This window comes from Manduca sexta, chromosome 9 (assembly GCF_014839805.1).
Source record: "Manduca sexta isolate Smith_Timp_Sample1 chromosome 9, JHU_Msex_v1.0, whole genome shotgun sequence".
Taxonomy (NCBI): domain Eukaryota; kingdom Metazoa; phylum Arthropoda; class Insecta; order Lepidoptera; family Sphingidae; genus Manduca; species Manduca sexta.
The window spans coordinates 12,202,528-12,222,868 of NC_051123.1; the positions used below are offsets into that span (position 1 = coordinate 12,202,528).

A 20,341-nucleotide genomic window follows, 5' to 3' on the forward strand; every position below is an offset into this window, starting at 1 on the left:
GATAAAAAAAATAGTTTAATACATATCAGACTTATACGAAAGCTTTAAATTATACAATAATAAATAAAATTACAGGAAATTATTATTAGTATAAATTAGATGAAACGAAATTATTATATTAGATGAACCGTGTTTTAGAATGATATATCTAGAGACGGTTCAAGTAATACGTACGCATTGAAGGATGTGGGGGTTATGGATTGCCTTTTTTCGATGAAATGGGGGGGGGGGGTCCTATTCTTTACTAGTATATAAAGTTTAATGAATAAAGCTTAAGAGTTTGTTTGAGCGCGCTTATCTCACGAACTACTACACTGATTTTGGATTTTTTGTAATGGGAAGCTACATTACTTCTGCGCGCTATAATAGGCTACTTTTTATAGTATTTTTGTCGCAAGCACAGCCGAATACAAGATAGTTTTTGATAAATAATAATTAAGAAGTTTTGTGAACATACCTGTGCTTATCTAAGTATATATGGTATTTATCTACCCATTTGCTATGAAGGCGTGAGTATAGTCAAGAATAGTGGCATCTTAGTAATCGATTCCGGCCAATATGGCGTACGTTCGCGTATTACGAAGTAATTAATGTATACTACAATAAATATTCAATACACGCCTTACAATCACTTCACGTGCTTGTTGCAAAACCATACGAAAATTAACCTAAACCGTACGCAATAAGGTGTGTATTACATCTGAACTATGCAATATGGATACGTTAAATTAATAAGCGATTATAAACCTTATTCGTATGTAATACGGTGTATATTTCGTTATGTAATTGTTAGTTGAATATTAGTTAGCAACTTTGTACGTGTCTAAATCACGTGACGATTATTGGTAGTTGTTATCGTTTTGTTGAGATTGTTTTATCAATTATTGAAATTACATTAATATTTATGCGTGATTGGAACGTATTTAGTTAACATATTGTTTAGAGTATTTCAATACAGGGTTCATTTTAAAATGACGAGAAATTCCTTTCACCGTATTTAACAGTCCTCAATAACCTAATGCTGCAAATCCTTGAAATGTCGGTAGATTATTTTTTTGTTACTTTCTATGACGAGACGAGTTTACCGTTCACCTGATGGTAAGCGATTCGACCGCCCATAAACAGTAGAAACACCCAACACCTTGAATCACAAAGTATTGTTTGATATTCTACGCTCGCCATCCTGAGACATGAGATGTTAAGTCTCATTATGTCCAGCAGTTACTGAGAATATTATTATAATATAAAAAACCGCGTAAAATAGTTTTATTTCAAAACATTCCCGTAAACATACGTATAAATCATTATACATACATACATAACATCACGCATTTATCCCCGAAGGGGTATGCAGAGGCGCAACTAGGGCACCCACTTTTCGCCAAGTATGTTCCGGCCTATGATGTGATAGGGGGCGAGCCTATCGCCATATCGGGCACAAATTCCAGACTCCGGGCTGATACTGAGCAGAAAAACCCAAATATCACTTTGCCCGACCCGGGATTCGAACCCAGGACCTCAGAGCGCTATTGTACCGGACAATTGTATAAATCATTATATAAGTTTAATTCAAAAAATATTGTTTGTAAGCACCTCGCTTTCGCGTAGAAATACGCAGTTACATTATCTAGAAACAATCTGAATTAATTATTAAATGAATTGTTTTATTACAGCTTTACCAAATACCTACTATAAAACAAAAGAAAATAGTTTTTCCACATTAAATTATTATATTGAGGAAACACGAAATACTATTTCAATATTACAAGATATTTATTATATGTACATGTAATAAAACTGTGTTTCTACGGAAAAAACGACAGAATAGATTTCGATGCAGTTTTTTATTATGAAACTCCGCGTTTTCTCAAAGTACTTGACGGTTATTTTACAAGGTCTGATTGCAATGTTTATTGCTTTACTTTAATATGTACACATATTATAAAATAAAGTCCCCTTTTCTGTCTGTCTGTATGTTATACATTTTCTCAAAATCTACTGAACGGATTTTTATCAAATTTGGTATGGAGATAGTTTAAGACCCTGGGAAGGTTATAGGCTACTTTCTATCCCGGGAAAATATATAGCGGGACTTTTATCCAGGAAAACTCCTTCACGCGGACGAAGCCGCGAGCAAAAGCTAGTATAGTTATAAATAAAGAATACAACTAATAAGCCACGCGAACAGAACCACCGACACAACTAGTGTTAACATAGCAAATTAAAATATATTTTACGATTGGAATTTCCTTGTGTTATTAGAATTTAACGATATATTAAAAGGCGGGTGATAACAGATAAGTAAAGTCATAGGGCGATATCGATACATTGTGACGAATATATAACTATATACTGGTACATATAGTATGATTTGCTGGTGGTAGGATATATTTATCCGCCCGAATAGCGACCACTGTACACATGGTGTTAAAACCCGCCATAGTTGTCCATGTAGCTGTCGCATTCCGGGATCAGCCTGTGTATATCCGGTTCTAACAGGCCGGCATAATTGTATCGACTGCCGAGAGGTAATCTCTCGTCAGTCGACATTCAACTGAACCCCACTCTACTTAGCATCAGGTGCAGTGTGATATAAAAGAGAATTTTTATTGACTAATGCTATTAAATACAGACTACTATTTTTCGCATATCCGCTCGCTTAAAGACTGGTGGCATAAAAATCACACTGCATACTTTTCAGTTTTTAAATAGTTTATTGATATTACTGACTGCATTGTAAAGTGTAATCACTAAAAATTATACTCACTTCACGCCTCTACCCCTGAAGGGATAGATAGAGGTGCAACCATGGCACCAATTCCCATGATGATAGGGGGCGATCACCATATCGAGCGACTTCAGCCTGATATTGAGTAGAAAAATCCAATATCACTGGCCGACTTAGAATTCGAACCCAGGACCTCAGAACGATCGTACCTCGCACGTAATACAACTACAATACATACATGCAGTCAATTATTAATCTGACACCTAAAATACTGTTCACTTCAAGAAAGCTGTCGCATTTAACACAATCCACGTAATATTCAAGGCAATAGCTACAATCACGCTAATTTGTAATTATTATTGATGTCTTACGAACTAATATCGCGTCTATACATAAAACATGAAGCAATCAAACCAACTTAATAACTGGCAGATGTTTTGGCAATCGAGATACGTTGCTCAATAACGCCAGACTGGCAATACATGCGGATTATCGCTTATTAATCATTAAAGGGATTAAATACGGATTAATGCGATGTTTAATTAATTAATATTGCATTTTTTATTGTTGAGTCAATGAGGTTCGAAATTCAAATAAAACCGTTATTTTTTAATTTATAAATAAATTTAAGTAATTTAGCCAATGAGTATGAGTAATGCAGCTCAATTATCGAATGTGTTTGCGATGAATATTTTGTTTTAAATTTAGAATAATTGTTTCTTTGTTCAGAAACATAAATTCAACATGTGTTACATTTTGATCACATTGTGTTGATTAAATTATTTTAATGTCATATAACATGATGAAACGCAATCGAATTTATTTTTTATTATCACAAACTCTGTGATTGGTTAAAAATAGTAATTAGATAATATCACTCATGAAAATGTATATTTGAGCAACGTCTCAGTGTATAAAACATAGATACAGACACTTTATCTAGATGGTTAATTGTTTCGACAGAAATTTGAATGTGTGGAGTCCAATGACATCATTATGTACACACATCAGTCATGTCGGTCGGTCTGTTTGTCCGTGAGTCACGCATGACGCGTTCGCTAGATCCTAACGATTTCAAATTAAAATATTTATACAATAGATAACAAAACGAGAGGTACAAAATGATTAATTCGCTGAATATGTCGTTCAAAGAATTTGCGTCTTCAACTGAAGTCACAAAGAAAACGCCTCCGAATGTTATAGAAAAGGTTAATAAATTAAAGGTTACGTAAAATGGAATGCATTTTTTAATCTATATCTTAAATAGAACATAGATAATAAATCAAGAAAATAAAACGCATTTTATAAACGAAATACGTGGAAATAAAAGATTAAATTAAATAGCGGAAATATATTTATAAATGAGCATTGATTTAGAAATGCGAATGACGTGCCACAGTCAATGATTAACAAAAGTACAAAAATAATTTTCATGATATAATAATTCATAGTTAGCATTAAATAAAAACCTGTGTGATACATGTTTGTAAACACAGACGGTATGAATGTCGTAAACTGAGCAGGCGGAATATCACTTGCTGTTTTATGCGCTCCTAGTCCGGGACAGGACAGATCAAATGATTTTGAGTATATCCAAACTTTGTCGTATAGATATGTGAATTGTTCGAAATTGTCTTGGAAAGAACAAATCTGCCACACGTATTGTAAGAACATATGAAAGTTGCAGGAAGTCACTGGAATTTGACCGCTTCACTCAATTGATAATTAATAATATTTAAAGATTATGAAACGGCAAATATGGTAGGATATTTGTATTCATCCGCAGAGCGATTTTAGTATACAAGGTGTAAAACCTAGCCATAGGGGCCCAGGTAGTGTCGTGTTCCAGGATTAGCCTAAATTCGAACATGCAGGCAAAATTGTGTTTCTATCTGGACTCGACTTCGCTTACCATCAGTTGCATTAGAGTCACTTCTCCGTGCCCGGAAAAATATAAGATCTGAACAGATTGTTCCATTTAGAAGAGTAATGACTATTAAACTTCGTAAGTTAGATTTCCTCATTTTGTTTCACATACATCATATTTCCTATCATTATTTCCCGTCGCTTTTATTTTTCTAAATCATTCTTTCATAGCATTATTTATGTAGTCGATGATTAAAACACAAATGATCCCAATCTTCTCGGCTCAAGGTCGACTTCAGAACTCAGCAACGGTCCATTTCTCTTGAGACTAATTTTGTGTATCTTTGCATCATATTCGACTGATGTTAGCATCCGACTGATCTGTACATTTTTCCTTCACACCACATTTACTGTGACATTTAGCGTTGAATTTTATCTGATGTTTTTAAAAGATTTCGACAGGTGTGCTGCGTGTTTGGCGTATTTTTGTCATTTCAATATTTAATATTGTTTATATATTTTATTTATCGACAATAAATGACTACATTCTTGACTTCGTTATTTAAGTTCGTATGTATATAATATAATAATAATAATAATTTAATTTAAAACAATTGAAATCGGCTCATAAACAGATATCATTTTAAGTAAAAACCTTATGATTCATCTAATATGTACCATTAAAGGTAGAATACGTCTTTGGTCGTAACTCGTAATTTTTTTATAAATTCTCTGCGATTAATTGCAATGCATTTACTCTATAAAACAAGTACGTATAATTGATGTAATACAAGACGTTTTAGCGCTAATGTACTACACAATATTTTAATAAAACAATATACTAAGAAAATACATTAAAACATCACAATCCATAAGCTGTGTCTCAATAACAATCATTATTACACAAATATTAGCAGTAAAGCAGCGGTTAGACAAACAAAAAGCCGAAGACGTCGGCGTGTCGCATTTTTAACGTTGTACAACAAAAAGTATAACACCGCCGGCGATTGATGCGAGTTATGATTAATGCCTCGCCTTTGATGTGCGCTGCTATGAATCTATCAAGTCCGCTGGTATCGGCAGAACTCTATAAATACACCGGCACGAATCTGTCGCCGTCGCCTTCGTTTTAGTTAATTATGAGCTTATTAAAGATACATTGCCGGGTTTATTGCGGCTTCTGGTTCTTTCGGCTTTTTGTGTTCCAAATTTGAATGATTTTTTTCCCTTTTTTACGGTTTTGTGTATTGATGTTCGAAATTTGAATGGTTTTTTGTTTTTAAATTAGTTGGTTTTTGTAGATTCTTATTTTGAATGTTTTTTGTTGGCAGTGCTCAGGTGGAGTATGAAGATTTGTATAATTTGAATTTTGGCAGCGTTACCTAGTGCTGTGGGAGTTTTTAAATCAATTCTAATTCTTTGGATTGCAGCAATGTATCGCACATTCTTAAATTAATATTGGTAGAGGCGTTTTGTTTACATCTACTGCAACAAGAAACTGCTTAGTGTCAATTTACAAACTCTATCATCAGGCTTATTTAAGAATGTTGATCAGTCTTTCAAAGATGCCTTCTCTCTCACATTACAAAGTAAATTGACCTAAAGTTACATCACAAATCATCGCACAAACCATCATTATGACGTGTTTTTTTTCCAATCCCAACATTAAAATTAGACCAATCAGCGCCACGTACAAAGATTCAGATCTCTTTCATCATCGACACGCGTGTGTTTACATCGGTCGTTCCGAGAAATTCTGCCCCCGGTTCAATACTCGGAAATAAATATGTTAGTTTGACATCTGCTTTCATGTGTTCGCGTGTTTCGTATGCAATTACTGGTCTCTCTACGTCTTGAACGCGTGGGAGAGCGCGGGTTTGCCTTTGAGTTTCTGCTGGTGCGTTCCGATTGTTTTCTGCTGTCTATGGCTGTTTAGTAACGGTTTTTATAATTTTGGTATTAGTAATAGCTTAAAAAATTTGAATTTGGAACGTTTTTATTAAAATCTTTTTTAATTCCTTTTAGCTAACTAACGAAGGTTTCTGTCAATTTCAAATTTAGAACGTAATTGATTTATTATTTCATACTACTTTAAAACATATTTTTTTTCTATTTTTATACCAATTGCTATTCATAGCAGTTCCACATACAAACCGACAGCCAAACCTCAATATATCGCTCTAGTATTTTTTGTGCAGTGAAATCACCATGCGTGCGAGATGATAGGGCGTTCGACGGCTGATTGCCTCTTGGGGACTTTCTCTTTGATTGAGCACTGTAATGGCCGGCTAAAGGTCGTCTTACAATGTTTTTACATGATCGTATGATGTACAAACATTTCTCGGGTTTTGAGCTCTGTATTTTGGCAACATTTAGTTACCGCCATTGGCAATGGGAAAATTTGTTGGAGAATTTTAATATACTTAATTTTAGTTTTTTCTGGGGAAGTTGGATTACAGGGGTATTTGTGTGTTCTCTATTTAGGCTTTTGAGATTGAGATTTCCGTGTCTAGTAATTTTGTTGTGTTCGTGGCATGAAGACATTTGACTGATCTTGACGAAGATCCAATCAATTTTTATTTGGTGTATTAATGTATGTACTTAGATTCGTAAATGATACATGAAAGATAAGACACAGTAAATCAATATCAATAAATTGCGTTAACTAAACCCAGTGAATGTTATGAACTAACAGAACAAACTCGAGTGGCTCGCATTAGCGTCGCGGAGACAAACGAGCCGCTCGTTCATTACGGCCGGATTCCACGAATCCACGTGGGCCATCGATAAACGTCAATAATCTCTAAATTGGTCCATAACCCATCCGAAACACCATTTGTCAGCGAACGGAACACGCGCCCGTATCGACTTATTAAGAGTAACGCGCCGCTCCGAAAATAACAAAATTAAAATAAATCGAACGACACACAGTCGTCATAAACTAATTGCGAATGTTTTCCTTTTGGTATTAACTGAAATAGCACCGTCATTCTTTCATGTTGCGCGCGCGAGTGACATTAAAACGAGATTTACAGCGCCATCTCTGGACGAGATGAAAGTACTAACCAAAAAAAGATTTTTATGATTTATGTTTCTTGTTTAATAATATTCAACATATTACAGCCGTGTGTTTACCAGGTGTATAACAATTAATCTATTTATAAACCTTTCATAATTGTATGAAATCTTTTGAAATCACAGAAGAACAATACAATTCTTTTATTACTAATAAAACTGATATAATAGTTTGATGTTTTCTGTGTTGCGTTACTTCGCCCGCTGACATTTTTAATGTTCATGTAACAGCTTTTGAACTTTTGTTTTGTAATGTTTCACGACCCTTTTGTATAGACGAGAGAGAATTGATGGTACCCGATGCATCTGTACAAAACTTTACTTCTCTTACAATCATGTTGTATGGTTTTCGAAGAGTCGCGTTCCAGAGTCATCCAGTAAAGCATACGGACGTAATTCAACGTATAATATGACTTTTGGCAACAATATTTATGATTAAATGCATTATCGTCTCATATTTGAAGATTACGAGCAATGCTACCTCCACAGAGCAAGATTGGTACATGATATTGAAAGCCTGGGAATTAGCCCATCTTAACCCAAATGATTGACATAGAGAATAATATGTGTTCTCTGTTGTAAACTTTTAAAATAAATAAATAGGAAAGGGAATACAATACCTTTACGGTACACTTAAGTATTACCATTAAGACTCAACTTAATCAAAGAATTTAACTGCGAACCAATTTAAAAAAGTACCCAGATCGTTCCGTCAAACAACTAAAATTTCTTTTTGATCAAATCAAAAACTTATTTCGTCGCGAAATCGGCAAACTTGGAGAAGTGTTCCGAATGTCATCAGGCTGGAATAACACTGGCAGCCCTTTGGCTAACTTAATTAAAATCGAAAGAAAAAGGGAAACACGTTGGATAACTTTTGATTTTCAGTAGGGTTGGCACTGATGAATTTATTGTTTTGAATTTTCTACGTTGTTATTTTTGCTTGTGACTTAAAACGTAGTCCATAAGTCAATTCAGGATTTAGTCTACCATGACATTAGTCACTCGTGTCCTTAAATGCAACCGTAATGTGTAAGTAATAAGATACGATATAACAACTAATTTGTAATTGACAACATTTCGAAGTATTCTGTAGCGCTCATCATCAGGCGATGACTTAAATCAGTTTCATTATGCTGTGGTGTGGAGCACTTTGCTCGTTGAATTCTTCAGTTGAATAAGTTATTGCTTTGTACTTTTTAATATTTTTTTATGGTTATAAAATAATAATCCGTGCCAGCCCTACAACCCAATTTGTTGATACCTCTCGACCACAGTTCGATTGAAAAAAAATGTTCGATTCTTTGAAAATTGGTAAACAATCGAATGCCTACTCTTGTCGCGTTTTCTCCGAGTTTCCGTATTTTCAACCCTTTGTCCCTTTACCAACGCGACACGGTATGGCTTTCTTGTATGGGAAAGTTTTTTATTTCTTTACACTTAATTGTATTATGCGAACAAAGAGATGTTTGTTTCGTAAATACTAAAGAAACTGTTTGTTTACTGCTGGCTTTTAGAATTACCTGGCGACCTACTTACGTCAGGGAATTTGATCTTAACGCTATAAGAACCTAAGGAATGGTTTACCCAACAGTGGTACATGAGCTAGTATAAAAACAACGTTTATTGACCTTAAAAACATTTTATAAAACCCATAAAATTAATCAGAATAAAAACACAAATTAAAATCGAAAAAAATTCATTCGCAAAAAAGCTCACATGATTAAAGGTTATCTTTCAGCGAGATCCGGCTGAAGGAAGGTGAAAAGCTCACAATGAGCTTTGCAAAGCTCTCATCGCTTTAAATTTGGAGATTCAATACATTAGCGATTCAATGAGGATGCATTTCTGCACTCGTAGTTGTTTTAAAACCTGAAAAAATGCCTTTATGTTAACGAATGAGCTTCTGACTAAGGATACCTTTTTGTAAGCTTGTAAAGAGATTTCGATGGTAATGAGATTAGTACATTTTCATGTACTTTATCATTATTTTGTTTGTATTTACTGCATAAATAGTTCGTTACTAAGGAATTGTTATTTAAAGTTATAAAGCATACTTTCGAAGTAGCAGATTTTAAATAGAGGCCCATTTAACAATACCAATCACAGAAAACCTAATGTTAAGTAACAGCTGGTGGTAGGATTTTATATCTGCTCGGGTGGCGACCATAGTACATAATATGTTAAAACCCGCCATAGTGGCCCACGTGTGTTGCGTTCCGGGATCAGCCTGTGTATATCTGGTTCTAACAGGCCGGCATAATTGTGTCGACTGACAAGAGGTAATCATCGCTCGTCAGTCGACATTCTATTGGACCGCACTCCACTTACCATCAGGTGCAGCTACTTTGCCGTGCATTTATTAAAAAACTATTTTTTTATATCATTCGAAAAACCACTAAGATTATTCGAGGCAAAGAAATTCCGAATCCCCTTCAACTATCCAAATTACGTCAAACTTCAATCTCATAGAAACAATGCATTCCTCAGTCAAATCTGAATCATTCCAAGTTGTAATTCAAATAAACCTAACCAGACTATCATCCCATCACTTAAGGTCTTTGACCACACCAAATGGTATTTTAACTGGTGTTAGCCCGTAGGCGGTTATGACAATATCTGACTCGCGTGCGACATTACCGCCAATTAGTGTTGCGCCCGTCGGTTACGATTAATTGAATGTATCGATATATTGATCGATTGGAGGGCGTCGCTGCCCGCTTCGTTGGCCGATAGCTGACTCATATTGAGCTCGGGTTTGTATTGAATGTTGGATCAATAGTAGTTTACTGATCGTATTTTGTTCTTAGAGTTGTCTGATCATTCGACACTATGTTGTATGTTTTCTTAGATTAAAGAAGAAATTAGTACGTGGTTATTACCATTCTTAATCATGTATAATATCTTGAGAGTAAATGCTTTCCTTAATATTAATAAAAAAATAATGGTTTAGAAATATTTTATTTTATTAAAAAATTAAATGATTCTTGTTTTGCTATCTTAAGATAAGCCGGCTTAAATATGACTAATGTCCAACGATGTCTCGCAACACATTGCATTTACCATCATGTCTTTGCCGTACTAGAATATAAATACAAAACGGAATGCACTCAGAACAAAAAAATACTCAAATTTTTGGCAATTAAAACATTTGAGTAAATCACTCAAGTGTTGAAGCAATTTCTTATTTTAACCCAATTGCTCAACACAACATTTCAATTAGCAAACGTCTCGTACAAGACAATTCAATTTAAAAGTCTTTTTCGACATCGTCATGTCGACTCTTTGCGACACTAACCTGTCATTTAGGTCTCAAACTATAAGATTTGTGACCTAGATTGTACTAGTTAGCAAACTAGAATTTGTATTTTCAGTGTCATAATTTTTAATTCCTCTAATTTCTTTCTTTGCGACTTTCGTTTAGTAGAATATATTCGATTGCACTGGCAAGTTAAAGATACCTTTTGAATTTCAATTTGAATATAGCACCTTCTAATAAAATGATTCTTGTTTTGCTATCTTAAGATAGCAATCCGCGTATTATATGACAAAAATAACTATAAACCTTTATGTATTATTCAGATAGTAATAGATAATAAGCAAGAAGTTATTTTTCTTCATAATATCCTCGACAAAGAAATAGAATCCCTAATTGCGATTCTTCTCTATTATTAGGCATTCATTCTTTCTTCACAACAATGGCCTAAGTTATTTCAATGCTCTTCATTAATCCAAGACAAAGAATTTGAATTGTCGTAGGTTCGACTACCGGTTGAAGTCTAGCCGGAGCTATAATGGTTTCTAAAATGCAGTAACTACAGTTATAGCGATTTAATATACCGCCACATAACTTATGAGTCATTAACGACCGAAAATTCTTAATTGTTACATGACTTGTATATTAACATCTGTAACGCGTATTACATACATACTTATATATTTTATATGTATAAAACTTCAAGTGGTAGTGGATTTTCTAGAATAATTGTCTTTAAAAAAGCATTTGAATTGATCACATCTACAATACTAAAGATTTTGAATGTTAGAATTCCCCATAATCATTATTGATATGCACCCGATCGTAAAACATAGCCAAGTGCATTAAGGAGAGTGTTGGAAGAACTTTACAGTGGAAAAAGATATATAAATGCCTTAAAGAAAGAAACAATCCACTGGTGATAGGTCTTTTATGTGAGAGTCCGCCTGGAAAGTGGGTAGGTCTATTTCTACCAAGGAGCATTGTGCAGACACGGCTGTGTTACGGTTTGAAGGACCTTGTAGCCAGTATAGCTACTGGACATAAGACTTAACATCTCATGTCTCAGGATGGCGAGCGCAGTGGAATACCAAACTTTGAAACTCAAGGTGTTGGATCGTGTTTCAACTGTTAACGGGCGGTCGTATCGTTTACCATCAGGCGAACGGCAAGCTCGTCTCGTCATTCAAAGCAATAAAAACAAACTCTTCTGAATCTAAATCAAGAAATATCACAAGAATTCTGGTTTCCATTAAGGAATCACCAATCTACTGTCCATTCAAACAGTAGGTGAGTTATATAATTGGTGGGTCTCGGTGGCTTATAAACCGTGATATTTATACGCGGCAAGGATTGCCGTACGTTCGGTGCCGATCAATCATTTCATTGAACGTATCCTGTTTCCCTTCGGTAGGGAGGGGATTTGTCGATGGACTGTATCGATATATTCGTATTCTTATTGGTAGTATTGTAGATTTGGAATGTCATATATGTTGCGCGACAAATTGTAATTTCAATTAATATAATGCATCAACTGAATATTTAATATAATATTTCTTTCCTCTGGATAATAAAATTCCTGTGGCTTTGTCGAACGGTGAAATACTGTATCTCATGGTAAGTAGCGAATATAAGTTCAGTAACGTAAGATGTCCCTATTGGCTACCACAATCTTATCTCCCTCAAATACTGTCCCAATTGTTACCTATTTAACTCATACCGTCCTTGCGAACTATCGACACAGCGCCCCACTAGATCCTTGTCAAATCCAATTCAGCCTGCCCCCGCGCATGTAATTGATTTATTGATCGTCCGTTACGTTCGATACGGCGCATCCTCTGAGTGCAGTTAACCGCTGACCTCGCTTCTGTCTTGAAGGCTGACCAGCTAACGATTGAGACTAATGATTTAGATGCTTTGAATGACTAGGTCTTTCCTATAAGATCGGTTGGATATGGTCGTTACTTCTACGTTTTTGCTGACGTCAAACTGATTTATTTGAAGGACATTTTATGAGTAATCGAGTTATGCTACGCAGTAGTATGTAATTCAAATTTTTGGTTGTTTTGTAACGATTTATGATTGTTCGTCTCGTCCTTTAGTAGATTAAATGTGTGATGTCCTGGCGTAGTACTACGTGTTATCTATACATCAGTTTCAAACTCATGAGAATCTTTCTTTCCAAATAAATAAGACTTTATACACTAATCAACTAGATAATATAATGTTTTGGTAAATATAGTTTAATGAGTTAGAATAAATAGACATAGCTACCTAACGTTTAAGGTTGCAAACGTAACTTACTAATATAAATTACCTATATACGTCTTAAATATATCCTAGAAGTTAATAAAATTACCAAAACTCACCTCTTTCTCCTTAGCAACGAGTTCGTTCTCCAGATTACCACCCTGCACCACCGGACTACTTCTGGAAGAGTTACTGTTACTTCTGCCAGTCGCAGCCATTTCCATCTTCTGTTCTACTTCCTCATCAATGCCTGGCGAATGTCTCTTCTCTTCTTTTATCTCTGGACTATAGGTGTCTATCCTAGTTTCTGTAGCTTGGTCCCTTGTGGGTTCTATGTGTGAGCCATTGGTTTTCGGTGGCACGGTGGCCTGTAGTGGTGTGGGACTGGTGGTTGCCAGTTGTTCTTTTAATGTTGTGACTTCTTTTTCGGCCAGTGTGGCTCTCTGAAACAATGAGGACGCAAAATTTTATTTATGACTCACACTTAATGCCACACGAGGGTTTTTCGGTGAATGCTTTCGAGGAATAACTGTAAATTATATTGAAATCAAAATGCTCACTCCGAAATCATTAAACACGAAGTAAAATTGTTATTAAGATTATTCATAAATGCTACATTGCAAGTCCCATCAAAATATATTTCTGTTACATAAATAGAATCTAAAAACGTAATTTTATCGGCGTCCATCAGATGCGCGCAGAAATTTTACTAATGATTCATTAGTCGAAAGAAAGTTAAAAAAACGCTCGTAAAAAGCGGAGGCGCGCACGCGTGTCGCGCACGCCCGTGTGCACAGATAGCATCGTCTACAATGTTATGATATGGGCTGCGTGGATCGATTTAGGTACGTTGCAGACGGGCTGATACGCTCGTCTGTTTCGACTGTAATTCGTCAAGGAGCACTGATTATTTTGAGATCAAAAGCATTACTAAGTGTCATATTGTTTTAGTGGTATATTTTGAATAATAAATTACACATTTTAGTTTGTATCTAATATAATCAAAGGACTTAAGACTTTTGATTTACTTAACTAAGTGAACCTACATCTTGTTTCCTTCAAATTTTATAACATAGGACGAGTATAATTTCTATTTTACTCGCAACGTTAAAGAGTTCTTAATAGTTTCTAACTACAATGTAATTAGACGATAATTTAATCGCTAGCGTTTTATTTCCCGCTCGTCTGGAACCGCCGACTCACGCATCAGCGTACGCAATTTTAAATAACAAGTTTCTCGATGAAATCAGCGATATTTTGGATTAGGCGTACATAGTTTTTAATCTAATTAATTACTCTATTATACCATTAATTTTGGAAAGTTTTTAACCGCTTGTCTATGAATTATGTACGTGTAATTTGAATTTAGAACGGTAATGTTTTACAACAGTAATATTAATTATTTTTTCCTTTTCTCATATATTTTATTACTTTGCTTTATTTCAAGTTGCCATCCTGCGTCGTCATTTGAGAAATCTATTCTACTAATTTCAATAATTTTATACAAATTATGGTATCAGGAAACTCGAAGCTAGGTCTTTTAGTTCACAACTAGAGACATTCATTTTTAAATCTCACAAAGCCTCAGCAAGCTGTCTACAAAATCTGAACCCGAACATAACAGTGCTAATACACTGGTCCAAAACTTACCCAAACTCTCACATATTAGATACCCAAAAACATTTGAATCTTAAAAGAATTTCATTTTCAGCCACTACTGAACTTAGGTCTTCTGTAAAGATCTCCACACTTGTTGGAAGAGTTCGTAAAGAAATTCAACTGCAGTATTAAACTCTTCCTTATTGCCAAATACAGATCGATCAAGTTCCATGAAGGATTCAAGTCTATTGTGTTCTAATCGAGTTTGCGTCACCATTGGCGTTCTTTGTTCCAGTTTGTTCTATTGATTTGGACCTATCAATTCTCGCTCCGTTTGCCTTTTGTTTGGGTTTAAATATTTGCCAATCACGTTTTGAATTGTAAACTTATTAGAAGGTATTAGATTTCGGAGTTTCTTACAGGGTTTTCTGGTTTCATTGCCTTGTAATCTTTATGCTTTTCATTTCAGTTGGTTGAATGTCATCCTCGCGGTGGATAGCTGTATTAAGCAGTAAAAGCACGGCCTTACCACATATGACATGTTGGGATATTTCATTATTGTTAGGATGAAAATTAGTTCTAATTTCAATTAGCTGTTTTTTTTGCTAGGTTATTACTTTCTTGTCTTTTAACCTGTATTGTATGAACACTCAAGGTATTCTGATTCGAAATTGACCTTATATGATATTTGGGAAAATAGCCCGCTATTGGACTATCACTCACGATTCGCCCAATCATCATAATTGTGTGAAATCACAAAAAGCGTGTTTCAAATATTTCTCATACACAATTATTCTTTCACACAATTCAAATTGTTTGTATTAAAGTTATTTTCTTATGTAAAACGTTTTAATGAGTTTTGACTTTCTACTTTCTAATTGTAAATATTGTTACAATCGCTTTGAGCTACAAAAATACTGTATTTCCTGTCGAACTTTTTCGTGAGATCACGAGTCCGTCTGTGCCAAAGGTTTGTTCATTTCTGTCGCTGATTTGAGTGCGAATTTGAAAAACATTGGATCTAACATTATATGTTATCGGCCTAATACGGTAAATACTACCTCTACAATCATTCACAAGTATTCTTGTTAAACTAATGCATTCATTACACCTCTGCTTACCTCTCGAATGGCGTGGTTATGTTTTATTAATGGAAACATGTACGTCACGTCCCCTTTTCATATAAAAAGGTTCCGCTTGGTTATCAAAATTTTTAATTTTAGCCACCGGATGATCTCTGTTGCCTTCTTTATCTTTACATCATGTGTATCATAATAATTGGACGTTGAGTTAATTCTAATTATAAGCACCAATTTAGCTTGACCCGCGGCTGTACCGCTCGCGCGTGTTGCGTAGATCACATTATATTGGCCAGTTATTTGGTGTTACGGTTAATAATAACTGTTTTAGTTATGGTACCGAATGTTTCGTATGAATTCGTCAGGTTTTTATTCTTGGGAATTAGTTTGAATACATCATTAAGAATTCAACTATGATCATGTGACTAGACGGATATGATTTTTTTTCTAGAAAATACGATTCCAAGTTTTGATGTTATGTTTTTATTATTTAGAATTTGGTGTAATTTTTATATTAATGTACCCACATATGACGTAAAAGCAGTTTATGTAGTCAATCCGTTATTTTTATTTCAAAGCAATTTCAACCGTATTGTTAAGTACAAGTTGAACAAAATGTTTGCAGCGATTTTCCCCATGATCGGCATTTCCCAAAATCTGCCTAAAGGACCCAATACAACATAATTCTTATATGTAACTCAACCCCGCGCCCGGCGCTTGCAAGAAAAATTAACTCGCACTCGCAAGGGTCCCTCTGACCCCACACCGGCGGTCTCTAATTAATGGAAAAGGATTAAATTCGTGAATTGAAATAAAATAAATATGATAAAGGGTCTTGGGCACGTGGGGCTTTGGGCGGTGTTTTTTTGTTTTCGCTCCAACGTTGGCTTAGCTGTCAATACCACTAATTGTTTGTTTTATGTATTTGTAGTTTAGAAAATGTTTGGTTTTGATGGGTGGTTAAAATATATGTAAAAAAAGTTGTTTTTTTAAGCCACTAACAATTACTATTATATAATTGCGTCATTACAAATATATTTTTTTTTACAGATCTCTTCAAGTCCTTTTTTCTTATATTATTTTTTCTCAATCACTACAATATTAAAGAACTACCGTATTTATTAGCGTCATTGCGAAATAAAGTTTTTTTTTCTTTTAATTTTTTTCTCAAACAAACAGGCTTATGAGCATAACATACCATCCCTTTTACAACAACGCTTTCTATAATAAACAAAGCCACATCTAAGCCTATTGGGACATTATTAATACTCTTTTAAAACGGAGACAAAATTAAAGGCATTAACAGAAAATCGGTTTTCAGCTTACGGGATTGTATATCGGTCTACTGAACAATGAGGGAAGGTTAGGAACGGTTAGATACGGACATGGAATTATATTGGACCATTGTGGGACGCTAATAACTGTGATTAGGCGATTTGAGGACCAATATGGGACAATCGTGAAAGATCATAATATATCCTCACTAGTAAATGTGTTTATAATGACTGTGGTTTTTGGGAAGAAATGGCCAAAAAAGGTCAAATCAATCAGATAGCAATTATTTATTGGTGAGGATTTCGCATGATTACTTTTTACTGGAATATTCCATTTACCGTCTGTTCTTGCCCGTGTGACAAAACAAACCATTGCTAATGATACCCGAATTCCAGACATAAAAAAAGAAAAAAACTTTTTGGAGTAATTAAAAAACCATAACCCTTCTGCGGATTATGATGTCTACGAATTTTTGGTTAACTTTATTTATATTGATATCTGTTGTCTGCGCCCAACCCTCCCGTCTTACGCGCGGTCTGTCCGACCATTGTCTGTTAATATTTACCCATTCACGTGTTTGTCTACTTTTATATTATTAAACGGTCTTTTTCGAATTCGAAAAAGGTTTGAATATCGAATGGATTTGAAAATGGAACGGTTTTGTTCGAAAGGTTCTTTATGATTGTTTGAAAAGCGTGGATGTTTGTACTTTATGGTTCAATTTTCAATAGAGAATTGAATAGTTATACAAAAAAAAAATACCTAGGTTTTGTAACCTTATTTCTGTGTATATTGTAAACTTTGCATACTAAAATCAAATTTGATCTAAATTGTTAGGTTAATTTAGAAAAGGCGTACATGGCTCCGTTTTAAAATTACTTCAAAGACAAGCGGAAGCAAAGCACTCGAGTATCGACCGTCGTATTTTCAAATTTCATCAGCGAAACTTAATTTTTTCGTACGTAGCCTGTCGAAACGCGTTTCCTCCGTCGTCGGCTAAATAAACATCAAAAATAAAACTCTTGGAAGGTAATAGGAGGCGAGGAGCAAATTAAAACTGACACTGAGAGATTAAGTGCCCCCACCTTGAGTGTGTATCGACTGGGATGCGAATTTTTTTTCTAATATCACGCGGTAATTTGATTAGGCGTTCGTTTTCAAAGGTAAACGAGAATTGAGACGTTTTGTGCAGATTAAATTGATTGTTTAATCTCATTTTAATTCAATTTGAATTTATGAAAATTAATACCGCTTTTTATCAATGTTTTTATTGTTTATATTGAAAGGTGAATGCTAAAAGCTGCCTTTTACGGTAACCAATCTTTTAAAGCCCATCGATACGTAACCGGAAAGGGTCATCGGAATCCATAGACAAAACCCACCAGCCGACCACAAAGTCCCAAACAAACGCGCGCAAACGGAATCCAATCGGCAAACTAAATAATTCAATTGCGAACAAAGTAGGTTTGACGAGTGCCGCGCGGCAAATTACAACTACGTCGATAGACAGGTATCTTGATCATTATTAGATATTGAATTTTCCTAACTTTGGACTCATCCGCTTTCTAATTTACTAATGAATCCACCCCTTCTCCCTTCTCCCGGCGCAAAAGGGGTAAGAGTTCTCGTCTCTTGCGTGTAGGACGATAATCCGATTGGTGATTCCGCCGTTCTACATTTGAATTTCGTGTGTTTTCGTTAATTTTCGGATGTTCGATTTTGTTTGGAATTGTTACAATGGGCTGTTTGTGCGCTTGGAGGGTTAATGTGAATTACGTGTGGTTTGAAGCGTCTTCTTAGATGTAGATTTGATACATGTTGGTTGTATAACTTCTTGAAATATTTAATATAGGCTTATGTACTTTTGTAGTCCGCCATGTTTACAACGGCAACTCCTGAAACGAAAGATCGCGGGTTCGATATTCAACAGTTCGCACGTCCTTGTTGCTCATGATGTGATAGAAGCGAGCTTATAATAATAAAAACCGATGATTCGGAAAAAAATCATTCACTACTTTAAATTAGTTCACGCCAAGCACGGGACTAAATCAAAGAACTAATGAATTTCGAAAACAAAACTTATACGCAAACTATACTGCATTCTAACAGCTAACTGACCCGAAAGTCCGAGTAACTTCGCGTATTGTTTTCGTTCTCAAATATTGAGTTACAGTCGCAGGTGGAGTCAATAAAAGCGAATCTATCCCGCACCTGCTGATTAAACTGCAGATAGCACATGGGATAATACGTATCATTGTAGGTAAGGGACAGTTGTCTCTGAGAGACTATTGAGTTGAGAAGGCAAAGTTAATTAGTATGCTAAAATGAATTGTGAAAGGAATATCTTTATTATTTGCAGCCAGATTTACGAAGCGGGTGATATTATACCTAAAATTTGACTACTGAGACGATGAGTAAAGTTCAAGGTAACTGGTTATGTGAATGCTCATGGACAGTCACTAACCAGCCTATATCAGCTTAACTCACTCGACATTCATTTGTAAAGAAACAAATCCGGGTACCAACAACAGAGAAAATCAAAACGTATGATAAAATGCAAATAGCGCTATAAAACTAAAGTTTTAACAAGCAAAAAGTGAAATAAAATGACCAATTTAATATAAAATAAGCAAGAGTTTCATTTGCATGCAGCGCCTGTATGCGTTAACTGACCTGTCTCGTAGGTACTTCATCTTTGATTTGGACGTAAATGTGTAGGCGGGCCAGGAAATCTGCTTGTGATAGGATTGTTTGTAATTTGGTCGATATTATCAGCTCTGACGGCATTGGGTTATGGAGTATATTGTTTAAAATATGAGATTAATGTAGCGTACCTATATTTTGTATTGTAGTGATGGTTAAAAAAATCGCTTGTAGAAATTTCTACGCTATCCCTTAATAAATATGATATATTTTATTATGATTTTACATTGACGATTTAGGAATAAATGAAACTGGTTTAAACACATAATTTTCTGCTTCTTAGGTGTTATAGTAATCTTTCTTAAACCAAAATATTACTCGGTGTGAGCTTGTCTCTACATTCCACATTTCTGATCACTTCAATTTTTTGCCATGTGATTATGGTTATCTTGTTAACCTTACGTATAACTGCATGTATGATGAAGTCCTCACATCCCACACATGTGGCACGTGTGGTCACCCTACACATGATCGCCGAACTTCCCCGCCACACTCGTTCCCTCGTTACAA

The 20,341-nt window shown here is 35.0% G+C and overlaps 1 protein-coding gene across 7 annotated transcripts in view; it reads right to left on the reverse strand.

Moving 5' to 3' along the window:
• The window catches only part of LOC115442390 (homeobox protein cut), a 170,352-nt gene that overhangs the window by 70,849 nt on the left and 79,162 nt on the right, over positions 1-20,341 (reverse strand). For all 7 annotated transcript variants that reach the window (XM_030167420.2, XM_030167417.2, XM_030167414.2 and 4 more), the window contains one exon: positions 13,295-13,618. In XM_030167420.2, the coding sequence (XP_030023280.2) occupies positions 13,295-13,618 (324 nt within the window). The remainder of the gene's footprint in view (positions 1-13,294; positions 13,619-20,341) is intronic.